The 19,816-nt window shown below is 42.8% G+C and overlaps 1 protein-coding gene across 9 annotated transcripts in view; it reads left to right on the forward strand.

Moving 5' to 3' along the window:
* The window catches only part of LOC103152801 (unconventional myosin-XVIIIa-like), a 46,239-nt gene extending 30,225 nt beyond the window's left edge, over positions 1-16,014 (forward strand). For 2 of the 9 annotated variants that reach the window (XM_016661425.1, XM_016661432.1), the window contains 20 exons: positions 1,269-1,411; positions 1,492-1,592; positions 2,236-2,299; positions 2,395-2,539; positions 2,812-2,826; positions 3,269-3,433; positions 4,301-4,391; positions 6,913-7,105; positions 8,369-8,455; positions 9,229-9,370; positions 9,447-9,606; positions 10,120-10,306; positions 11,173-11,377; positions 12,385-12,494; positions 13,789-13,854; positions 13,923-14,051; positions 14,641-14,784; positions 15,447-15,536; positions 15,673-15,792; positions 15,869-16,014. In XM_016661425.1, the coding sequence (XP_016516911.1) occupies positions 1,269-1,411; positions 1,492-1,592; positions 2,236-2,299; positions 2,395-2,539; positions 2,812-2,826; positions 3,269-3,433; positions 4,301-4,391; positions 6,913-7,105; positions 8,369-8,455; positions 9,229-9,370; positions 9,447-9,606; positions 10,120-10,306; positions 11,173-11,377; positions 12,385-12,494; positions 13,789-13,854; positions 13,923-14,051; positions 14,641-14,784; positions 15,447-15,536; positions 15,673-15,792; positions 15,869-15,994 (2,483 nt within the window). In that variant the 3' untranslated portion in view covers positions 15,995-16,014. The remainder of the gene's footprint in view (positions 1-1,268; positions 1,412-1,491; positions 1,593-2,235; positions 2,300-2,394; positions 2,540-2,811; positions 2,827-3,268; positions 3,434-4,300; positions 4,392-6,912; positions 7,106-8,368; positions 8,456-9,228; positions 9,371-9,446; positions 9,607-10,119; positions 10,307-11,172; positions 11,378-12,384; positions 12,495-13,788; positions 13,855-13,922; positions 14,052-14,640; positions 14,785-15,446; positions 15,537-15,672; positions 15,793-15,868) is intronic. The other 7 variants (XM_016661426.1, XM_016661431.1, XM_016661429.1 and 4 more) reach the window with 5 other exon arrangements.
* The last annotated feature ends 3,802 nt before the right edge of the window (positions 16,015-19,816 follow it).

The raw sequence follows: 19,816 nt of genomic DNA on the forward strand, positions 1-19,816 counted from the left end.
AACAGGAGGCAGTGTGAGGTACAGAGACGCTATAAAAAAAATAAAACCTCCAACATCTGCAGCAGTGGACAGGCAAAAAGAGTTGACCTGTGCTGGCTGCAAGTTGTAAATAATTTTATTGACCTAATTTTAAATAGTTTAAACAGCTAGAATAACATACTCTTGCTTTTTTTTTTGGCGATACGCACAGTACAATGAGTGCTAACGCAGTGCGACGCCGACTCAATCCCTCTGTACTGTACAAGAATATAACATAAATATACAGTTATCAGAAGTATAAAAATCAAACATAAGATGTGGAAATAGGAGGAATAGGAAGGCTGGTCACTGAACACCATGGACAGAACATTTATAGTTTGCAACACACGCAGAACTTGAACCAGTTACTTTAAATTATTGGATTATTTGAATTAAACCAGAATAAAGATGAATAACTTTCATGTTCATAGATGTTTCATGTTCTTATTGCCATTCAGTGATTTGGAGGTGATAGATGTCTACCTCCAACCCTTAACCATCTGACCCTTCCTCCCCAAAAACACTGGAGTCATTGTTGCTTCCTGAACTTTGTGGTTTAATAAATATAGTTCCAGCTCTTCATTTGAACCAGCTCCGTCCTCTGCATCACTCCATCTAGCTTCTTCCTCCAATACTGCAGATAAATCGCTCAAATCTTTGGAATTACTGACTCAGCCTTAGTTGTTTACGTTTTGATTTACCCTCATTACATCATAAGATGGCGCCCCCATTTGATCCAGTTACTACAGACAAAATTGTGAACTCTGCAGTGCCATGGAATTTACAGTACTCTGCGTGAAATATTTATTATTAAAAGCTTTGTGTGTACAGAATGAAAGCACAGTAGGTCATCTTGCTAATGGTGTCTTGGTTCTGTTTTGTCACCGACTCTTTTAACCTAAACCTACCAGAGGTGTGAATGATCTGGGGATTAACTGTACCCAATGATTGTAATTCTACAGAGAATGACCCATAACAGTGATTAGAGTGATAGTAGTCCAGAGTAGAGCACAGATTTTCTGACTCCAGTCAGAGACTGAAGGTAGTTCCTGGCCTAACAGAAACTAGTTATCCGTTCTTTCAAAGTGATGCTGTATCATTCAAAAATCCTTCTTTAGTTCAGCAGGTAGACAAAGTGTTTATATTGTTAGAGCAGAACTGAAGCTTCTCTTTAAATGATTGCCACAGTTGCTAACACTTCTACAGAATGAGGGATGGGAATTAATCCTCTCCATCTCCAATTGAAACAGCTGAGAAGTGGCAGGCGGTCTACACAATCCTAGAGGCCTTTGGCAACTGCTCCACAACCATGAACATGAACGCCAGCCGCTTCTCTCATGTTGTGTCCCTGGACTTTGATCAGGCTGGACAGGTGGCTTCTGCCTCCATCCAGGTAACAAAGCTGTCAGATGGTTTTAATGCCCTCTGATCACAATATTTAATTTAATACTAAAGTTGTCTCCTCTTATTTAGACCATGCTGCTGGACAAACTGAGGGTGAGCAGAAGACCTGAAGCAGAGTCCACCTTCAATGTGTTTTACTATGTGATGGCTGGAGCTGACAGCGCTCTGAGGTGATGATGCTGACTTACTGTTAGCCTGTTCTTTGATCAGTTTTGTTTGGTTATTATTATTACTATTATTATTATTAGTTATTCTGGTTAGGAGCACGTTTATCTCTTCTTCACTGAAAATCCTGGGCTGTAGGATTTTATGAACTTGCATACAAACCTGTAAAATGCTGTGATCTTCAGCATAGGGGCTGGGTTTAAATGATTTGTTTGCAGGTTTCTGAAAAGACACAGAAGTCATGTCAGAAGTTAAAGTTAACTAGAAATAAAACATGTAGAAATGGAGAAAGTGAAGTGATGATCAAGTAGATGGTGTTTAAATTCAGCCAATAAGACAGTATTGATGTAAAGATTGATGGACTGTTCTGATCCTTGGGGAACACCTGTGGTACACTTGAGGTAAATGTGGCGGCTGCTCCACTCCTGGAAGCACTGGCAGCCGTCTTAAACGTTTTCCACTTGTAAATGATCCGGTCCTGGAAAAACTCTAACTGTCACGGAGATGGAGCGCTGGCTTCCATTATTTTCTTTCTGATAGCTCAATAGCGATACCCAGTGGTTCACTGTGGTTTAACAGGGAGAGTGAGCATGATGTTACATCTCTACGGCCAATAGGAGCTCACTGTGTGTCTGACCTTCCTCTTAGAACTGAGTTGCACCTCAACCAGCTCAATGAAAGCAGCGCTTTTGGGATTCACTCACACTCCAAGGTAAATGGCTGCTTACCTTTTTCATTGCTGGTTCCCCCAGCACATGTCCCACCCCACTAAGTAATCTGGGACCTTTGATCCGATTTGGTTTTCAGACTGAAGACAAGCAGCGGGCCGTGCAGCAGTTCACCAAGCTGCAGGCGGCCATGAAGGTGCTGGGCATTTCTGTGGAGGAACAGAGGGCTCTCTGGCTTATTCTAGGAGCCATTTATCACTTAGGGGCCGCAGGAGCCACTAAAGGTAGGAACTCCCACCTCTCCATCTTTAAATACACCACATTTTCATTAGTAGGATGTTGTATTGCTTTTATCTTTGCTACCACAGGGGACATGTTTCAAACACCTCAGAATGATCAACTAACACTTGCAAAGTGTCTCAGTGGCTTTTCGGGGTTGTTCATGGCTCCTGGTAGTTTCTATTGGTTGGTTCTCATATGAATAATTGCATCCATAAACTGTTTTGTCTAACTCCTCTCTTTACTTGCATGTTTGCATGCTGCGTCCTATCAAAAGCAGACGAAGATGAAGGTAATGGAATGAATGTTTTCCTGTTACAAGACTTGGTTTTAGAGTCTGTACGTTTGCTTTCTCAGCCCTGATTCCCTCCTCATTTGGTCCAAACCTTCATTTGTTTGCATTTTCATCTTCTTCCTCCTCCTCTGCTTTTCCTTCTATCTAGTGTTTTGCGCGTTTCTGCCATGTCAGCCCTCTTAGGTAGCAGCAGATCACCACTTTTCCACCCTGTCCTCTTGAGGTTAACCCATTCCTGACATGTTTGTTGCTCACCCTGTAACCCATCTGTACGCTGCCATCTAAGTTACCAGATTCAACACAAGTCTAACAGTAGCAGGAAGTCTATTAGTCCAGTCTTATGTTTCCTTTTCATTATCTTTGCTGTTATATTCTGTTCACCAGATTTGTCTTTGTTGTTGCGGATTTTAAGGCTTTAGAAATACTTGTGTTTTTTCAGCAGGACGCAGGCAGTTTGCCCACCATGAATGGGCTCAGAAGGCAGCCTACCTGCTGGGCTGCACCCTGGATGAGTTGTCCTCTCTGATCTTTAAGAACCAGACCCGGGGAATGCAGCCACTGTTCAGAGGGGGCACAGATGATGCTGGTACAGGTGACAACTTAGGTAAAAACCATCAGCTTTAAAGCCTGGAGCTGTCTTTGATGCTGACTTCTTGGTGTATAATTTTTGAAATGGTTTACACTAGGGGTTCACCGATTGCAATTTTCCGGCCAATCGCTGATAACCCATCTTTAAAAAGTTTGTCTTGCCATTTCCGATTTTGGCAGATACCAATTTTTTTTTTTAAATTGAGATTTCAATTTTCAGAAAGTCACTGAGTTGGCAACAGTGGGGTGAATATTGTTAACTGCAAACATGTAGATATGATCTGGTGGGCTGGTGTGTCAGTCAAACTTTTGTCATGGCAGAGCAAAAGAGGACAGTGGTTGATTTTTAGCTCTTTGGTGAGGTAGGTAAGATGCGGGGATGATATCAACTTCACATGTGAGTATCGGCCTATTACCAATCTCCCAAAATTTAGAAAATGGGCTCCGATAAATCGGTGCACTCCTAGTTTGCATTTTCTGTCTGCCTATAAATAAAGCATGTTAGATGGGAGCAAGAAAAGGCTGCCATGAATGTGTCTGCTCCCATTCTTAGGCTAGAGAATAAACTCTATAATTCATACACATAATAACTGGTGTTATCTACAATTCTACGGAGAGCATTATATATTCAGCATGATTCATTTCAGTCACAGTAACATTCAGTGATAATCAAAAATTCCCGCTGTTTAGAACTATGGTACTATGGTACATCTGTGTTTATATTTAGGAAGCATTGAGATTTCTTAATGCTACATTTTTATTATTAATGAGCCAAATAATAAAACATTCCACCCTGATTCAGCTGAGTGGCACTGCTGGTAGTTTGGTTCTGGTTCTGGCTCTAAGCAGCTGTGTCGTGACCCCTGACCACTTTGTCTCATAGGATCTAAATTCACAGCTCTGGAATGTTTGGAGTCCATGGCAGCAGGACTGTACTCAGAGGTCTTCACAGTGGTCATCTCTCTCATAAACAGGTGAAGTATAATCATTATGACTGCAGCTAATGGCTAACACCCTCTGATTGACACCATCTTTTCTTCAAACCTAGTTCGTTCATATTTTCTGTTTTTATTTATTGCTAAGGTTTCTTTTTGGGGTTGATTTTTGTTGTTACTGTGTTTTGACATCAACTCGTGCTCTCGCAGTTTTCAGTTACTGTCTTGAGTCTGTTCAAGACTGTAATTTAATTGCTTTAATTTGTTCTTTTTCCAAATGCAGTCTTTCCTCTGAGTCTCCCCCTCAAGTGTTTCTTATTTATGTTGTTTGTACTGTAAAATAAGTAAATATGACAAACTGAAAACAATCATGTGGTTTTGGGAAAGTGGAGATGAAAGGCTTCTGAGCAGTGGCTCCCAACCCTGGTCCTCAGGGGCCTTTGGGTCTGCATGTTTTAGACACACATCTCAATCTCCTCTGCAGCCATCAAGTGCTGCTGAAGCCTGTTAATCATTCATTTGGGGCAATAGTGGCAATGGGCTCTTTGCACCTACGGCGTTGACGTCACATCTCCAGGGGCTAATGCGGCTCACTTTTTTCCGCTTTGAGTTACCATGACTGGTAGAAAAGACTAAGTTGTATTTCAGATGCAAAAAACGCAATACTATGAACGTTGTGGTCTTCCTAATACAATGGGCTTTTAAGTTTGCTTGTAAATATTTGCCACTACCAGTTAAAGCTAACGCTGCACAACACAAAGTTTACAGCCTTCACTTCACTCCGGATCAGCCTAAAAATACCAGGGATGCGGATGATAAATAAAGGAGCCTCCCTGAGTTATTTCCATGGAATCACTTCTATATTCAGCCTGAAAGAGTATATGGGAACGAGAGAGCAGACCAGAGCCAGACAGCCGAGCAACTGATCCGCCTGTAGATACTGCTGTAAACACCGTCCTATCTGAGCTCTTCATAAGAAACATGCAAAGGTAATAAAACGAAATAACACGGAGACCTTAAAAGACACGGTCATATTTTCTAAAAGCAGCAACTTTTAACCTGAACAGTCAGCGGAACCAGATCTCTGACACCAGAGCTGCGCTACTGTTAAGCTATGAGGCTTGTTGTGCTTCGTTGTGCTTCGGAAGTAAAAAGTCCGTACCGTAACCTCCCCGTTAGTCTGTGACACTAACGACAATAAACACACATAATATACTTGAAAATAAGGTAAAAACATTGTCCGTTAGAATGTTTAGATACTTAAATAGCACATTTTACAAGAACAATGTCCGAGAATATTGCCTACTAGCATAAGCTAACGTTAATGTTAGCCACAAAGTTTAAGTAAAACTTACCTTTGTATCAGTGAATGTATAAGGAGGCGAACATCTAAAACCTTTCTCCAGCTGACTTGTTGGGGCTTCGGATCGATGTACAAACCTTGGCCAAGCCCTGCAAGCACCTAATGTAAATGATATTTGTATTGGATCGGAAACAATCGAGCCACTTTTCCCCGAACGCGGAAGCTGAGGTGCAAAGAGCCCATGACTGTAGGAGTTTGCCCTGCAGGTGGATCGCTGGTTCTGCTGGGTTGGGCTTAGTTTAATTTGTCAAAATTATAAAAACAGGTTTGTACTGTTGTAGTTGGTAAACATGGACTTAATCTTTTTCTGATGGATCAGTTTGCTCTTTGCATTCTTAATTTTCTGGCTGTTTTTGTTTCAGGTTAATATTTAAAAGCATTAGCAGAGATTTTCTGATACTTCTAAACTTGTAATTTAAATTTTTAAATGGTTTATAGCTCTGACTTAATGACATAAGCTTGTCAAAAAAACTTAAAAACTTCATGACCTGAGACTTGGAATGTGACTCAGTTCTTTGGTGTTTAGACTTGAAGCGTATTTGTGACCTGTAAAACGATGACTTCTGGACAGTAGTTGAGTTATCTCCGTGTTCACCCCTCTGCTCCCCTGCTCTATCGAATTAGCAACAGCTTTTAGCTTTTTGCCCACACTGTCCTCTCGTTGTGCAGGTCTTTTTTTGTTTTCAGCCAGTTGTAACTTTGCTATGCTTTCAGCATTGATGTTAGCTTGGATGTTTCTGGCTTCACTCTTAGAAGCTAAGCTAACATTCTTCTTTGTCACTCAGTAATTTACTGCTTGCTTTCAATTTTTGATGTATCCTTCTCCTTTTTTTCTTTTTGTCATCCCTTTTCATGCTGTCAATCAACTTTTGTAGGACTTTGGATCAGAGAGCCACTGTTTGGTGAACAAACAAATGTATTAATTTCATTTTAGGAACATTTAAAAGCAGATGAAGAATGGAATGACTTCATTAAATACTAGAATCCATTTAGGGAGCTAAGCTCAAAGATAACTTTTATGTATTCATTTTTATTTAGAGCAAGTGAAATACTTTGTGTACATTTTAAATATATAGCTTAAGACAGGAATAAATACAGTTAATTACTAGCACAACTTCTAGATTTGCTTTTTTCTGAAGAAATGTTCCGTTGTCCTCTCTTGGTAACCCCTCATCATGATCAAATCTTTGTTCTCAGGGCTCTGAAGTCCAGCCAGCACTCCCTCTGCTCCATTCTGATTGTGGACACGCCGGGTTTTCAGAACCCTCGCCTGGCTCAGCAGCAAAGAGGAGCTACATTTGAGGAGCTCTGCCATAACTACACCCAGGAGAGGCTGCAGACTCTGTTTCATGAACGGACCTTTGTCCAGGAATTGGAAAGATATAAGGAGGTGCACCTGTACAACAGATCATGGCATTATACACACAGTCACAAACACACACAGACTCTCACTGATACAATGACTTCAGCGCTATATCCATCCCTCAGAAGAAATTATCTGATTTGGACAAAACTTGTCCCACATCCAGACCAGAGATTGCTATGGAAACGACAGGATTAGTCAGCAGCCGGCACACCTGTGCATTACCAGTGATGTGATGGTGTCACGCTGGCAGTTCCTGTAGCATCTTACAGTCAGTCATAACAGTTAATGAAGGTTTCCATCAGAGGGTCCCAGTAGACATTTCAGGTTTCTGACAGTAGGACCAAACCAGTGATCCTACTGGTCACCAGAGGTCACCAGAGGTTGCATTGTGGCTTTGTGTAAAGTCAGGCGGTTGATGATGCAGCTGATGTTTTTTCCAACATGGTGCAGGCTGACACCTGGTGTGTGTGGATCCCTTCATGTACCAATTGATTGATTCATTTGTTGGCCCAACATGCTAGGGTAGGGGTGGAGCTTCAGGGGGGGCCGGGAGGGCAGTGCAGAACTTCAGGGATCCAACCCTCTGTCACGTCTGACCAGAGCTGGAGAAGGCAGGGCCAGTGATTGACAGCGATTCAGGCCCGCCAGCACAGCCAGGGAGCCGGGTTAGTTACAGGTAGCATTTCTAACCATCATTATTCACAATGTGCGAGTTAGTTGCAGACTGATTGTAAATTGTATCAGCCCAGCTGCATAGACGCTCTCTGTGGTGCAGAAGCTTGTAAGCTCCGCTGTTGTAGGCATGTCTAAGTTGTAAAATTATATTATCATGAGCTTTATTCTTTGGACATAAAGGGCCCGGTCATTTACCCCGTCCCCGGGCCAACGCTGACTTGTTCTGCTAGTGTGCTGGGGTTATTACTTAGTATGACCACCAAAGCAACAGTTGGTTATTATGAGCATGATTTTTGCTATACCCCATATGTATATAGGATGGCATGTAATCCTTTTCCAATAATCAATATTTTCTGGAGGTATGTACATTCCAAGGTCTTCTGTACATGTGCCTTATTTTGTGTGCATTACTTAGAGTTCTGGATTTAAACTTGTCTACACCATATCTATTAAACTATTGACTTAATGTTGAAAAATTTTTCAGTGAATGCACAGCTGGTTCATTTCTCTTTCTCTGTCTCTTACTGTCTGAGCTGCTTAGCCTCATTCCATGTTTCCTGTGTGAATGTGATGTAGATCACTAACCTCAGCTGTTATCCTCCCTGCTTCTAGGAAAACATAGAGCTTGTTTTAGATGACGTAGAGTCCAGTTCCTCCCTGTCTATAGCTGCTATTGATCAAGCCCCACCACAAGCTCTGGTAAGTACATCTCACGCGTGTATGTTGCTGTTATATGAAGGCATTATGGGAATTTGTGGGTTGAAGGGTTTTTCTACCACACAGGTTTCTAGTTCTTGAGAGGGCTGAGGCTCGACCCAGTTCTGGTTTGTTCTTCCAGCAGCTCAGAGCAAAGGCAGAGCTACAAAACACCTCATTCATTCATTTATGGTGTTTTGATCCTACCTGTCTTATTCTGTTTTAGTGATTGTGAGCACTTCACAGTCCTGATCAGCTGATCTCTGATAAACACCAGCAGATGGAAAGCTGGAGCAGAATAATAATAAAAAGATGCTTTAGGGGCAGGTGTGTTCAGCGCTGTCAAGAGCCCCTGTTGACTCTGATTCAGTCCAATAGTCTTCTTGATGTACGTTTCCTATAACTTGATGCAGATATAAATAAAAATATTGGACAGGAATAATTCAGTAGTGTTTTTATGTACTGTGGAGAGGATACGAACAGTTAGTGTCTTAGTTGTAACAAAAGCTGTGATGTACAAAAGTCTGTAAAAGAGCATCAGCAAAAAGTGGTGACATCTCTGAGACTGGACTTGTTCCAGATTGTAGAAGTCTGCTTAGATCTGGACCCTGTTCTGAACAGCCACTAGCTGGACTGGACAGTCACAATGTCCTTCTCTTTCTTCACACAATATTAGTGAGAGGAAAACATGTGTTCCTCTTTTTGCTCTGCCCTCAGGGTTCTACTAGCTGAGATCAGAGAAGTCCTCGTTGAGTTTCCCTCTGTGCTCCCTGCAGGTTCGTACTCTGGCCCGAATGGAAGAGGCTCGAGGCCTTTTGTGGCTGATGGAGGAGGAGGGGGTTAAACCTGGAGGATCAGAGGAGATCATGCTAGAGAGACTCTTTAGCTACTACAGCTCTGGTCTGGGAGAAAACAAAGGTCATCTTCTCTACACTACCTCCTCATCTAGGATTCCACAGATCATAAAAACTGACCGGTGTCATTCTTACTGCAGAAGGCAGTCTGTTACTACGAGGGGAGAAGTCCCACCTCTTCCTTCTGGGCCACAGCCATGGAACGGACTGGGTGGAGTACAACGTTCAGGGCTGGCTGGGCCATGCTAAGAGCAACCCTGCAGCCCAGAGTGCTGCCACTCTGCTCCAGGACTCTCAGAAGTATGGCCTTCCTCAGCAAACACTCCCACAATGTCATGTTATTAAAAACAATCTGTGCTGAGTAAAGACAATTGGTTATCAGAATTACAATAATGCTGCTGAGCACTTCTCTAGGAGGATGGATTTCACTTTCCATTCATGAGTAAAAGCAGTATTTTACACTCCAGGAATGATCTAATGTATGTAACGGTAGCTTGTAAAAGTGCTGACTGGAAAACTACAACTAAAGGTTATATCTACTTTTCTCACTGATTAATCAGCCATCCTGGCTAGAGTATCCCACACACCCACCCTGTTATGAGCCTGTAGCTCCAAGTGGAGTCTAATGTTAGATTACACATGTTCGTCATCTAGAACAACATTAGGAACATTTTAACCTAGGTTTACCTCTACAATATCCTCATAAGCTGAAACAGGTTAATATTAGCAGAACAGATCAAGTAGAAAGTCAGCGCTACAACCTCCTAGCGATGCACGTGATTGCAAATGACAGCTGTGTTTTTGTGACCAAAGGAAGAACATCAGCGGTCTGTTCCTGGGCCGGGCCAGCGGGACCACAGTGTTGTCGGGCTCCATCGCCGGCCTGGAGGGCAGCTCTCAGCTAGCTCTGCGCCGCGCCACCAGCATGAGGAAAACCTTCACCACAGGGGTCGCTGCTGTCAAGAAGAAGAGTCACTGCATCCAGGTCAAACTCCAAGTGGTGAGTTAATGAAATGGCACAAAACACCGAGTGGTTATTAGGCAGAAAATCTTTACCTCCATATGTGTTTGGCTCACATGGAAGCAACCAACAAGCTGAAATAATAAACTACTCTACTTAAACAAACAGGGAATACAGGAATAGTAAAGCCCAGAATTATTCAGACCCAAATTCAATTCAATTCACTTCAACTTATTTATATTTTCACATTTTTATATATTCACAAATTCACCTGACACTCCACATTTCTTTTTTTCTGTCATTGTTGAAAATGATGTAAATAATAATAAACATGTTTTTCTTATTAAAATGTAAATAAAAACAGATTAATTACTTTATCAAACCTCCTTTTACAATCAGTTAAGGCGGCGCCTGTCGGGCTGCGAGGCCTCAGCCAACTATCCCCCAATGGATGGTTGTACTGGAACTGCAATTTCGTTGTCTTTCTGACAATGACAATAAAATTCTTCTGAAATTCTTCTGAAATTCTTCTGAATTCTTCTGATTATCTAAAAAGAGATTCCTGCCTCATTTCTTAGCAGAAACGATATTCTTGGCTGAATAAAATCTGTTTGAATCTGAATCTGTCAGGAGGGTTGACTTTAACCCTCATGCTGTGTGCAGACTTTCCAATTGCTCCTGTGTTATAAGCAACACGTTAGTCACTCTTAACATAGCGAAGCTGCATCTGACTAATAGAGAAGAAGCTCTAGTAGGCCACAGCAAAGGAAAACATGCTACACTGTTGAATGTCAACAGCATTCAGTTCAGTAGTGAACCATCACCATCTACACAGACTGCAACATGGGCTTAGTGCATTATCTTGTTTGCAAACTAAACCAACAGATCCATCTTTGTGTCTTCAGGATGCCTTGATTGACATGGTGCGCCGTTCCAAGGTCCACTTTGTTCATTGTCTGCTGCCCAAAGCAGAGTCAGTGGGGGGCAGCGACCTCCGTGTTCCCCATGGAGAGAGCTCTGACTCGGGGCTGATGACTTTAGACGTGGGCCTCCTGAGAGCTCAGCTCCGGGGCTCCAAGCTGCTAGATGCCCTGCGCATCTACAGGCAAGGTGAGGTATTCTGACACCTTCAAGATGGTATCTACCACAGAGTTCAGACTGGAGCAAACAGAGGAGCTACTTGGTTTATTTGGTGGTTGAAATTACAGCAAGTATTATGAAGTTATTGATCCAACCCTGGTTGAAGATTGTTTATCTGGAGAATGATGGATTTCAAACTGTCCTGATCAGAATTAGCTTTATTTGGATCTTGATCAGATGGCAGCATCTCCCTGTCTATAACTAACAGTTAATAAAACCTAACAGTTAATAAAACCAATGTCATGCCCATGCTCAAAAGAATCAGTAGCTTTTAAATGCAGTGTCCTCATGTTTGGTTTCTTTTGTCAGGTAGTAAAATCATGATTGACATAACTAAAGTTCTGTATATAACTCCTAATGCACGATTCTCTCTTTAGGACATTAGTCCCACAGTATGCGTCTTTCTGTACTTGTCCAGTGGGTTCTTCTCTTTTGGAGGTGACTGTCACTTTAAGAGATTCTGGTGTTTCCTAGTCTGGGAGGAGTTACCAGCTGCAGACCAGACTAGACTAGAAGCAGCAGACTGATTTGGCTCACATCCATACCTGTCTCTGCCTGTTTCCATGGTGACTAAAGGCATCCAAAAGAGCACCAGACTGTGGGACTGACTGAGGACAGGACCCAGACTGTGGGTCCTGTCCTCACCAGAGCCATAGCTCCTGCTATGGCTCTGGTAATGATGAGCTGCCCTGTGAGTTGCTGTGGTGTGGAGGTGCAGTGGAAGGGAGGAGTTGTCTGATTGCAGCTGAATCAGGGACCTGAGCTGCACAAAGGCTGCTTCAGCAGCTTGAGATTGGGTCCAAACTCGGCTCACTTGATGAAATGTTGAACAACAATTGGAAGAAGACGACACAGATGGCAGCATGGCTAGCAACTGTTACATCATGCTACCAAAATCATTTTAAAAACCAGAACTTTCAGTTAAGCTGATTTCAGTTTTCTATGAGAATGACCGTTTGCTCTCTCCCTGTTGCCAGGTTACCCAGACCACATGGTGTTCTCAGAGTTCCGCAGACGCTTTGATGTTCTAGCGCCACATCTGACCAAAAAACATGGCCGCAATGACATAGTCCCAGATGAGAAGAGAGTGAGTCTGTTTCTATGCAGTTCTTTTGTGAAGCTAGTTAGTTACTGCTGAGGGGTAAACAATGAGTGAGTTCAGTTTGTCCTCTGCTTCCCCTTTGACTGGCAGTTCATCATGTTTTCCTTCCTGAAATGTTTCTGATTTCTGCTAAAACTGCTTGTGGCAGCTTATAGAGGTAAAAAGTGCTGTCATTCATATTCTCCTTGCTGTCTACTTTCTGATCTCCTGTACATGCAGGTTACTCATCTGTAGTCATGGGTTACCCTGCCACACTACTCATTATGTAATTAACATAATTACATAATGTTAATGCAATTAACATTATGTTGTTATGCTGAGCAGGCTCAGCGCCTGCTCAGCATTCAGACATTTAGTGTTATATGAGACAGAACAGCTTAGTAGCATTTCCCCAACCATTAAGTTTTTTATATTATATATATAATTTCCTGTTGAAAATTACAAAAAGCTCCTTTTCAACAATGTTAGTGAGGAGAGTTTGGATCTCTTTCTTTGCTGTGGAAATACTATTTTTACTCTGCCGGCCACAACTTGGCCTCATTGGCACCAGGGATCAGCTGATTGAGCTGAAGCCAGGAGACACAGTGACCAGACCCAGAGAAATCCCCGAAGAGATCTGGAGAAGGACACATCCAGGTTCCAGAGGAGGAAACAAGCAGTGGAGGAGAGAAATAAGGAAGAAACTATGAAGAAGAGGAGCTATAAGCCGTTTCTCCCCTCGGTTACCATGGGCAACATTAGATCACTGGTCAGCAAAATGGAGGGGTTAACAGCACTGGCCAAGCATCAGAGAGTACTGGGAGGGTAGCTGAATTTGTTTTATGAAGATATGGCTCCACACAGACACTCCTGACATCAGTGTCTCCATTGAGGACTTCCAGACTGTTCGGGCCGACCGGGATCGCACTGAGAGTGGAAAGTCAGAGTCCTTCATCCCCATGTGAGTCTCACCATCATGCCTCCTTCCCTCCTCCTCTACTCGGTGACCTTCCCCCACCCCTCAGCCGGCCACCTCTACAGTAAACATCACTTCTGAAGATGTTAAAAGTCAGCTGGTTGGACTCTGCTCTCGCAAGGTCCTGATGGTGTGAGCCTGGATAGCTGTGCTATCCAGCTCTGTGGAGTCCTTCAACATGAGCATATCTTCAACATGAGCCTGTGCCTAGTACTATGACGTGGAAAACAGCCTGCAATGTTCCAATGCTAAAAACACAGCAAATCTCAGGTTCTGTTTCTCCATCTGACTGACTGACTGACTGACTGTCCTGCTGGTGTTTAGGCGGTGCAGGAGCTGCTGGAGTCCCTGGAGCTGGAGAAGAGCAGCTACCACCTGGGGCTAAGCAAGGTGAGTGAGTCAGGCTCATCCTGTCAACTTGAAATGGAGCTGAAAAACTCTCTGCCGTTGTCCTCCAGGTGTTTTTCCGAGCTGGGACTTTGTCCATGCTGGAGGAGCAGCGTGATGTCCAGACCAGGAGGAACATCTCTCTGTTCCAGGCTGCATGCAGAGGCTACCTGGCCAGACAGGCATTCAAGAAAAGGAAGGTAGGACAGCTGTGTGCTCGCTTATATCATGGAGAACATTCTTCATGTTCTGCCTGTTCGTGGATGTTTGATGGCATTGACATGTAAGTGGCCTGATCAGTCCTATCACATTATTCTAAAATGAAAGGCAGGGTGTACTTTCTGTTTATTTTCTGTCGTCCAATCAGGTGGTCAGTGAGAGAGCAGCTAATTCTCCTCCTTCTCTTAGCTGCACACCATTATTAATCCATCCAAACAGAGACTGGACAGTCCTGCAGTACAAATGTTACAACACACCACTTATGCAATTCAGCAGAAAAAAATATTTGCTTCTATTCAACTTTAGTTGGTCAGTAAAAACTAAAAATAAGAAGTAAAACATTCCTAAACCCACAGGATTGCTCAGGCCCTACTACACATCACCATCACCTCAGCATTACAGGAGCTCATTGCACTGAAAAGAAAACATCAGCAGACATTTATTTTATGCCACTCTGTTAGGGTTGAATGAATATTTTCTTTCTGAAATCATATCTCACCTCGTGTGTGACAGTAAGACTGGTAACAGGTGTGTATGTGTGTGCGTGTGGTGTTTGGTTCTGCTGAACAGATCCAGGATCTTGCCATCCGGTGCATCCAGAAGAACATCAAGAAGAACCGCGGTGTGAAGGGCTGGCCATGGTGGAAGCTCTTCACCACTGTTAGACCTCTGATAGAGGTGCAGCTCACTGAGGAGCAGATCCGTGGAAAGGATGTGAGTTTCTTTGGTTTAGCTTATTCACTCATACCTGCTGTACCGCCACTAGAACTGCAGTAAAAACTGAATCAATTGGTACATCAGAATACTACAAAAGGAATGGCTCCTCCTGTTTTCTTTAAAACATGTTATTCTGACCGTTTTACTGCAAATATTCAAACATTTTGATCAATTTTCTATAAATCAGCATTATGTCTACATATAATGCTGAAACACTATAAACAGGTCAGCATTTAGGTGTAAGCTAACATCCATTCAGAACATTAGTTAGTTCTCCCCTGAAGCTGTGTGTGTGTTTGTTTGTTTGTTTGTGTGTGTGCGTGTGTGTTTGTAATACCTTGCGGGGACGATTTTCCTGACATATACTACGTTGTGGGGACCGGAGCCTGGTCCACACAAGGGGAAACCCTGTTTTTGGGTCAGGTGTCAGATTTAGGGCTAAGGTATGAATTGCGTTTTGGTTAGGGTTAGGTATGTGATGGATAGGGTTAGGAAAAGGGTAAAGGTCAGGTTTAGGCTGTAGAAATGAATGGAAGTCAATGGAAAGTCCCCACAAAGATAGCCACGCAAACATGTGTGTGTGTGTGTGCGTGTGTGTGCGTGTGTGTGTGTGCGCGTGTGCATGTGTGTGGGTGCGGGTGTGTGTGTGTTTCTTTCAGGAGGAGATTCAGCAGCTGAAGCAGAAGCTGGAGAAGATGGAGAAGGAGAGGAACGAGCTGAGGCTGAACAGTGACCGACTGGAGAGCAGGGTAAACGCACAACTAAAGGCTTTCAGTTACTGAGCTGCTTTTTTATTTTGTGTATATAAACTTCTGGTATATACTGCATGCTAGCAAACCCACCATGTCGGAGCATATGTGTGAGCCTTGGTGTGTGTGTCCTCAGATGACAGAGTTGTCCACAGAGCTAGCTGATGAGCGGAACACGGCTGAGTCGGCCTCCCAGTTGCTGGAGGCAGAGACCTCTGAGAGGCTCCGCTTGGAGAAGGACATGAAGGACCTGCAGGTACAACCATCAGCTGCTTTGCTCACGGACATTTTTTTGTTGTCATGGTAACAACTGATCTGCTCTCTTCAATAAGACAAAGTTTGACTGCATGAAGAAACAGACGGAGTCCATGGAGATGGAGGTGATGGAGGCTCGACTCATCAGGGCTTCTGAACTCAATGGAGAGATGGATGATGACGACACAGGTCAGACACAATAAATGTAGAGGTATGTTGGCCTGGTCCAACACATGATTCCTCTATTTCGAATAAGCTTCCACATTGTGGCCTTATACTAATTTACATGTATGTATGGGTGGTGACAGGGCGGACCAGCAGCTGAGCTTTGTCACCATGTTGTGACAGTATGTTATGTGACAAGATCAATCACCTCTCTGAGCTGCTATTGCCATCTGAAGAAATTTACTGCTGCTAGCCAAAGGAGGGTCTTAACTAGCAGTTCTCAACGTGGGCGGTACTGCCCCCCGGGGGGAATTCAGAAGACGGCAGGGGGCGCTGGCGGAAATTTTTACAAAAGGGGGGCGCTGGGATTCCTTTGGGGGGCGTTTGGTCGAAGGTAAACTTTACACCTTACAATCACAACAATACCAGTTTAGACTTTGAGTAACTTTGTAAAACTGTATTGTGTAACATTAAATCATGCCTGGCTGCAACTGTATCGATGGCAGCTCTCCTTCTATTCAGTGTTTGTAGCTTCTTGGTGCAGCTCCTCTCCTGCTACTGGTAGCTTCACCGCATTAGTTCAGTGTTTCACCGGCTGATGACGTTGCTGTGATCCACTTTGTCTGGTATTTTTGTACAGATGTTTCGGCAGTTCTGTCATCATGTCAAAGCAGCAAAAAGTGTTTTATTTCCGTTTGAAAGCTGCCCGCTTCCATGGAAGGACAACAGAAAATCGCTCTTATAAACATGTAATTATTAAAATCACGATACCTTCACTGTGTATCCCTCTGAAAAATGAACCCATTTTAATAAAGAAATCCCTCCATGGGTGATACCTCGATAGAGAGCGTTCATTTTATAGCGTTAACACCGGAGCTGTAAGTGGTCCGGTATGAAATGGGTGTGATAGAACAACGGAACCACAACACTTTTACATTTCAGTAATCAGAATACCGAAATTGTTTCCGTTGTTTTAAAAGGTTTATGTCCGTCTGCCTTTTCCCCATCGATACGTTTTCCGGCTGCCCTGCACCTTAAGGGGTTAAAAAAAAAAAAAACGACGCGCACATTGAGCAAAACTCTGAAACAGGAGAAGCGGGACATAAAACGGAGTGACAAACTAGATGTGAATTATGGCATAAAAACAGAGAATCCGACGCTGAACTGTGAAAAATCAACACATGACGATTAGGAGGTGCAGCAGGTGATGAGTGAAGATTAATGATGGACAATAAACGATAAAATAAATCTAGCAACAGGAAAGAAACTAAAGTGGACATAGGAATAAACCAAGAGAGGATAATTACTAATACTAAATGAATGAAGAACAAAATGCAAGAATAAACTAAGAAACTAAAGTAAATGCAGAGGAATAAACTGGTATGGCAAGACCTTTAGAGCAATAATTAATACAGAGACTGTATGGCAAGAATAAACAGACACTATTTCCAGATAAAAGGTAAACTAATACTGTTGAAATGTCATGGGTTTGTTGAGACCATATCTACTACTGAGAATAAATATCTTACAGGCCATAACAGTAAAGAACTGATCACTTATTTATGTTTTTAATTAGATTTGATATATTTATTTCTTCAATATTATTTTTCATGTCAGTGTTAATGTCATGAGGCTGATGACTCCATGACACTTTCAATTTGACTCATTAGGATTTGATTAAGAACCAGATTTGTTCTTTGTAATTTCTGTCCAGTAAAACTATTAATCTATAAATCAATAGACAGGTCTATGTAAAGATATTATCCATGTTTCTGTCTCATATTTGTGTGGCATTAAAAGGATCTGGAACTTTTGTTTTTCCACTGAAAGCTCTGGTTTGCACAATAAATGCCATGTGGGTGAAGTTTTATGGATGATACTCTGATGTCCCATTCTCCTGAAGGCAGCACAGAGCTGCACCACCAGAAACCGACAGAAACACTGAAGAGAAGAAGAGCTATGATTAATGTAGTTACAGTTCTATCCATGTTTTAATGCTGCAGAGCTCAGTCGTTTTACAAATAGTTCAAAGTTTAAACTGGCATGTTGAACATCTTTTATCTGGTCATTTTGTGGAAGATTTAACAACTAGAAAATGGCAAAGAATAAGAATATTTTTCCACTCTGATTGGCTGCTGTTAGGCCTACCGATTTTAACTTGAATGTTCATTGCATTTTTTGTAAACACCTGTGAAAATAATTTCTATTCCCATGGCTTGTTTGTTCTCTGGGAAATTATTTCTGATGACAAATACAGAAACAAGCATAAAAATCAAAACATCTACAATAGTGATAGTAACATTAATAATAAAATAATAGTCAGTGTAAAGTATCCTACAAATTCTTTGTTGGGGGGCGGTGAGGGACCTGGATAAAGGCCAGGGGGGCGCTGGCCCAAAAAAGGTTGAGAAACACTGATCTAGATCATCTCTGGTACACAGAGCTGAGGGTTTTCAGTCGATCACTTCATGTTTAACAACTGTTTCCAACAAAGTCTATAAAATACTTGCCTTTTTTCAAATTTACATATTCCATTTTGTATGTATCTGATGCCAGGAGAATCTCATACAGCCTTTTATGAGGGAATACTTTCATCCTCCTTGATACTCTGAGATGTTTGTCTCCACCACTAAACCAGGACTAAATGGGTGCAGACAGCAGGTAGCGATGCTCCTGTCTCTTCTGCTGACAAGCTGACGTAGCAGCAAAAACATCAGATATTCTTTAACCCAGTGGTTCTCAGTGACATGTTGCCGCCTGTCAGTCAATCCAGTGAGTTTTTCAGCAACTGACCAATCAGCAATCACAGTTTGTCGTGAAGCAGACGGCCCTTACCTGGAGGAACTGAACCTCCCACAAAGTGTTGGGGTTTATCATTACAAATGTGCTGTGGTCATAGAGATTAGGTGGAAAATAATCTGAAAGAATTCAGCCAACCTGCTGGCTCTGTGGCGTTTCCAACTAGAACTGGAATCTCTCAAATGAACAAAGTTAAAATAAATTCCTCTCTTTCTGTCACTGAGCTGATCCAGCCTCACTGTCCACCAATCTCTGTGGAAACAAAATAAAAATAAACAATAAATCCATCAAAAAGATGGACAGTGATGTTGATGGTGGGCTGCACAGTGGAGCAGTTGGTAGAAGGTCCTGGGTTCAAATCCCAGCCTTTGGTTTTCCTGCATGGAGTTGGCATGTTCTCCTGTTCATGTGTGGGTTCTCTCTGGGCGCTCTGGCTTCCCCCCACATTCCAAACACACGACTGGCCTTAGGTGTCAGTGTGTGTGCATGGTTGTGTGTCTCTGGACACCAGAGCAGGGTCCGCTCTGTTGTCTAGAGCGGACCCTGCCTCTCGCCCACTGACTGCTGGAGACAGGCAGCAGTCACAAGAACAGAGTGTGGAGTACAGAGTGGGTCACAGGCTTCCTGGGACGAGAGAACAACAAAGTCTGAGATCATGATTGGTCAAACTAAACTTTCTGTTGACAGAACTGGTAGAGGATCACGCTAACTGCACAGTCTGCGCTTCTGTTGGCTTCTGTTTTCTTTTCACCTTTGTGAAAATGAAGCACTGTGGTTGTTTGCGATCTTTTCCCTGTTGGCGTGTTCGTTAACAGATTGTCTCCTCTGTGTGCTGCTGCAGCTCCCCCATCCGAAGACGCTCCCACTACGACAGGTCTGATGAGGAAGAGGAAGAAGTGAAAGAGGGCGGTCCTGGGACGACCAGCTCGTCCCGCTCCAGATACAGATACAGCAGTCATTTGAAAGATGATGAAGATGATGATGAGGAGGAGGAGGTGTCATAGTGTACTCACTCAGATGTAACACTTTGCTTTGCATGCAGAATTGGCTACAGTGTTGGA

The sequence above is a fragment of the Poecilia formosa genome, unplaced genomic scaffold (genome assembly GCF_000485575.1).
Source record: "Poecilia formosa unplaced genomic scaffold, Poecilia_formosa-5.1.2 Scaffold328, whole genome shotgun sequence".
Lineage (NCBI taxonomy): Eukaryota > Metazoa > Chordata > Actinopteri > Cyprinodontiformes > Poeciliidae > Poecilia > Poecilia formosa.